This window comes from Notechis scutatus, chromosome 5 (genome assembly GCF_049901735.1).
Source record: "Notechis scutatus isolate UNSWTSFEM ecotype Mainland chromosome 5, rNotScu1.2, whole genome shotgun sequence".
Taxonomy (NCBI): domain Eukaryota; kingdom Metazoa; phylum Chordata; class Lepidosauria; order Squamata; family Elapidae; genus Notechis; species Notechis scutatus.
In genome coordinates this window covers 48,101,547-48,106,593 of record NC_142013.1, presented here as the reverse complement: position 1 = coordinate 48,106,593, position 5,047 = coordinate 48,101,547, and the positions used below count along the sequence as shown (strand labels likewise).

The following is a 5,047-nucleotide window of genomic DNA, read 5'->3' as shown; positions in this document are numbered from 1 at the left end:
GACGAAAGGTTTTTGATGTCTCCCCCCCCCCCCACCAAAAAAAAAACACTTGCACACAATATTTTTCTGGAAGGTTTTATCCACCACAGCATAACCTGTACATTTCAGAATGCTTTTGTAGTAAAATTAATAATTAGTTTGATTAATTTATAATAATTTTGTAATGCATACTTTTAAATTTATGTAACAGATTGTAATGTGCCATGAAAATCAGAATCTTTCCACTATAAATATTTAAACAGTTTGCTTAAGAGAAATAATAAAAGTGAGTCTTTTCAACACCTTAAATATTGTCAGTTTTGTAAACCAAGCTTTAATAGTTATGCAGAAAAAGTAAAAGAAGATTTTATAATCCATTTTAGCAGCTCTACAAATTTTATCCTCAGTGGTTAAATAGTGGATACAGCTGAATGATGTGAGAAGGCATAAGAACTGGAGTTAATGGAATGTGAAGTATGCCATTTTATAACTCTATCTACATTAATAGAAAAATAACACAACAGTCAACAATACAACTGTTTAAGATAACTAAACTATATCATGAAAAAATAAACTATTGCCTCTATTTAAATCAAACTAATATTGAATTTAGATCCCATATTTTCTTGAGAGCTTAAGGTGGTATAAACATATTACTTAGGTGTCATCAAGTCAGATTCAAATTCTGATGACTACATGGAGAAATGCTTGCTACCTCAACCTCTCTAAAATAACGAGTATTTTGGGGGGGGGGCAATCCTATAATTACTTTATCCCTTATTTTTCTCTTCTACTTCCCTTGGACTTGACACCATCTTCCAACATGTTAAAAACGGACAAGGAAACAATTGTCAATTGCTGGGATAAAGTGGCAAGAAGGTGACAAGCAACAGAGACAAAGCGGAACTACTTAACTTGTTTTTTGCATCTGTTTTTACACAAAGGGAAAAAACAATTCAATCAATCAAAAACAGCACCACAAAAAACAGAATAAAAACACAAGTTAAAATAGGGAAGAAAATGGTAAGTGAACACCTGTCTACCCTACATGAGTTCAAATAACCAGGACCAGGTGGATTACACCCCAAGGTTCTGAAGGAACTGGCAGACGAGATCTCAGAACCACTGAACTATATCTTTCAATGATCCCAGAGCACCGGGGAACTGCCAGAGGACTGGAAAACAGCTGATGTAGTTCCCCTCTTCAAAAAAGGGGAAAAAATAGATCCAGGAAACTACAGACCTATCAACCTCTACCAGGAAAGATTCTGGAAAAGATAATCAAGCAATGAATCAGTGAACTCCTAGAAGCAAACAAAGTAATAACCAAAAGCCAACATGGGTTTGTTAAAAACAGATCATGCCAGACTAATATAATTGTATTATTTGATAAGGTGATAAAATTAGTTGACCAGAGGAATGCTGTTGATATAATTTACTTGGACTTCAGTAAGGCATTTGATAAAGTACACCATAACCTACTACAAGATAAAGTAGAAAAATGTGGGCTAGACAGCATCACCACCAGATGGATTCATAACTGGCTGACCAATCACACACAACAAGTCCTCAATGGAATTGCATCTACATGGAGGGAAGTATGCAGTGGAGTACTCCAAGGTGGTGTTTTAGGTTCAGTACTCTTCAACATCTGCATCAATGAGTTAGACAAGGGGTTAGATGGGGAACTCATCAAATTTGCAGACAACACCAAGCTGGCAGAAATAGCCAACACTCCAGAAAATAGGCTTAAGATACAGAAATATCTTGATAGACTTGAATATTGGGCATTATCTAACAAAATGAAATTCAATGGTGAAAAAAGTAAGGCTCTACATTTAGGCAAGAAAAATAAAATGCACAGGTACAGTATATGTGGTATCTTGCTCAATAGTAGTAACTGTGAAAGGGATCTTGGAGTCCTAGTGGACAACCATTTAAATATGAGCCAGCAGTGTGCAGCAGCTGCCAAAAAAGCCAACACAGTTTTAGGCTGTATAAACAGAAGGATAGAATCAAGATCAAGTGAAGTGTTAATACCACTTTATAATACCTTGGTAAGGCCACACTTGGAATACTGCATTCAGTTTTAGTAGCCACGATGTAAAAAAGATGTTGAGACTCTAGAAAGAGTGCAGAGAAGAGCAACAAAGATGACTAGGGGACTGGAGGCTAACACATATGAAAAACGATTGCAGGAACTGGGCATGTCTAGTCTAATGAAAATAAGGATTAGGGGAGACATGATAGCAGTGTTCCAATATCTCAGGGGCTTCCATAAAGATGAGGGAGTCAAACTATTCTCCAAAGCACCTGAGGGCAGAACAAGAAGCAATGGGTGGAAACAAAGCAAGAAGAGAAGCTGCTTAAAACTGGGGAGAAATTTCCTGACAGAACAATTTATCAGTGGAATAACTTGCCTCCAGAAGTTATAAATGGTCCAACACTGGAAGTTTTTAAGAAGAGATTGGATAACCATTTGTCTGAAGTGGTGTAGGGTTTCCTGCCTCGGCAGGGGGTTGGACTAGAAGACCTCCAAGGTCCCTTCCAACTCTGTTATTCTATTTTATTCAGTTCTGTTCTGTTCTGTTTTGTTCTGTTCTATTCTTGTATCACATTAACAAAATATGTCTTTTTTGGTCCATGTATTTCTGATTCCTGATTATTCTGATAATTGCTTTATGGGAGGAATGAGCTCTGGTCAATGATAAATTAATTGGTTCTTGCAATCTACAGAACTGTTTTTAACTGCTTTCAGATCAATCATTTAGAGACAGCTACCATTATTCTCTTGCTATTTCTCAGTGATTGTACTACCATTTTAAAGACCATTTTAAAAATTGTATTTGTTATCACTGAATCTTAGAAGAGGCATTAAGATGGCAAAAAAACAATACAAATATAAGGTGGAAAACCACCTAGCAGATAACAACATGAAGCAAGTGTGGCAGGGATTGTAGCACCCAACTAACTATAAGGGCAACATGAGGAACACAGTCAATGCTGACGCCTTGTTGGTAGAAGAGTTGAACATCTTCTTCGCCCGCTACGAGGAGAAAAGACCAGACCCCTAGCCTCTGCCTGCCAGCCTTCTGATTCCCAGCCACTCACCCTATCTCTCAAGTGAGAACTGCACTGAAGGCTGTGAATCCCAGTAAAGCTACAGGTCCAGATGGGATTCTGGGGATAGTGATAAAGACTTGTGCCGATCAATTAGCAGGGGTCCTGACAAAGATCTTTAACATCTGCCTGCAAAAGGACTGTGTTCCATCATGCTTGAAAGCAGCCGCTATTGTTCCAGTCCTTAAGAAAACAGCAATTAACTGCCTAAATGACTACAGACCTATCGCATTAACGTCAGTAGTGATGAAATACTTTGAAAGACTGGTTCTCCAACATCTTAGGACATGCCTCCCATCAAACTTTGACAAACATCAGTTTGCCTACAGGGGGAACAGGTCGACAGATGATGCCACAGCTACTGCCTTACATTCTGTAGTGAGCCACCTGAAGAAATCCAAAAACTATGTCAGGATGCTTTTCATTGACTACAGCTTGGCCTTCTTCAATACTATCCTGCCAAGTATCCTTATTGAAAAGCTGATTGACTTGGATTTTCTATCTTCCTTCTGAGACTGTATCAAAGACTTTCTGAGGGACCAACCACAAACAGTGAGGGCTGGGTCTGTCACATCCACCTCCCTGAAGTTTAGCACTGGCTCCCCACAGGGCTGTGTGCTCAGTCCCTACCTGTACTCACTGTACATACATAGTTGTGTATCGTCTGACCCATCCACTGTGATCATTAAGTTTGCAGATGATACTACCATATTGGGTCTCAATACAGGTGGAGATGAAACAGCGTATGGGGGGAGGTTCAAAAATTATCCTCATGGTGCCTAGAAAACAACCTGCACCTAAACATCAGCAAGACAAAGGAGATGATATTAGATTTCTGGAAGAAGAGAGAAGAACCTGCCCCACTTTACATTGAAGGGGGCTGTTTAGAGAATGTTTCCTCCTTTAAATTCCTGGGAGTCTACCTCAGCGAAGATCTTACCTGGAAAATCATCCAGGTGGCCAGAAAGGCCCAATAGAGACTCCATTTCCTTAGGGTCTTGTGAAAGAATAAAGTGGAACAATGACTGAAGACCTCCTTTTAACAATCCACAATAGAAAATGTCCTCCCATATTGCATTACGGTGTGGTAAGCTGGCTTGACAGCCACAGATAGAAAGGCATTACAAAGGGTGGTGAGCACAGCACAAAACATTGTGGGCTGTTCCCTGATACCACTAGATGACATCGCTAGGGCTCGCTGCCTTAGAAGAGGGAGGAAAATTCTCAGGGATGACTCACACCCCGGTCAGCACTTCTTCACTCTCCTACCATAGGGTAGGACATATAGAAGCATAGCCAGCTGCACCGATAGCCTGAAGAACAGTTTCTACCCATGGGCTGTCAGACTTCTGAACCAAAAATAACTTCATGTCAACATAGTGTGATAGACTTGCGGGGCTGGTGCGTTTTGCAACAAGGTCACTTAGTGTAATAAGATTGGGACTGGGTAGGGATTTCTGCCCTCACTGTGTTGTGGGGGGTGCACAAAGGGAGACTCAGCCAATCCCATTATACACATGTTGTACTCTGACAATAAAGGTAATATAATGAACAGCATTGTAGTTCTCCATGGGCAGGCAGGGGGGCATGGAGCAGGGGCAGATGGGATGGAAAGCTCCTGCCAAACCCTTCTGGCCAAAATGGGGCCTGGGGCAGCAACACATGCCCCCCATGCCTTGTTTTCAGCCTGGATTACCTCCTGCAGCATTTTGGCAGCCAAAACAGGGCACGGGGGTGCGCATAGCCGCCATGCATCATTTGTGGTCTCCATGGCCTCCTGCAGCACTGGCCAAAAATGGGCCATGTGGGGACCTCATGGGGCCTCCACGTGGCCCATTTTTGGCCAGGAGAGTGCTGCTGGAAGCCGAGGAGGCCAGAAATGGGCTGTATGGGGGCTTCACAGGGCCTCCATGTGGTCCATTTTTGGCTGGCAGAGTGCTGCTGGAGG

At 41.4% G+C, this 5,047-nt stretch overlaps 1 protein-coding gene across 1 annotated transcript; it reads right to left on the bottom strand.

Moving 5' to 3' along the window:
- Positions 1–210: 210 nt before the first annotated feature.
- LOC148130469 (uncharacterized) lies at positions 211–3,809 on the bottom strand. Its single transcript, XM_087967530.1, is given in 3 exon segments — positions 211–1,956; positions 1,959–2,102; positions 3,740–3,809. Coding segments are annotated over 3 exon segments (639 nt in total). The 3' UTR covers positions 211–1,531.
- Between the last annotated feature and the right edge of the window lie 1,238 nt (positions 3,810–5,047).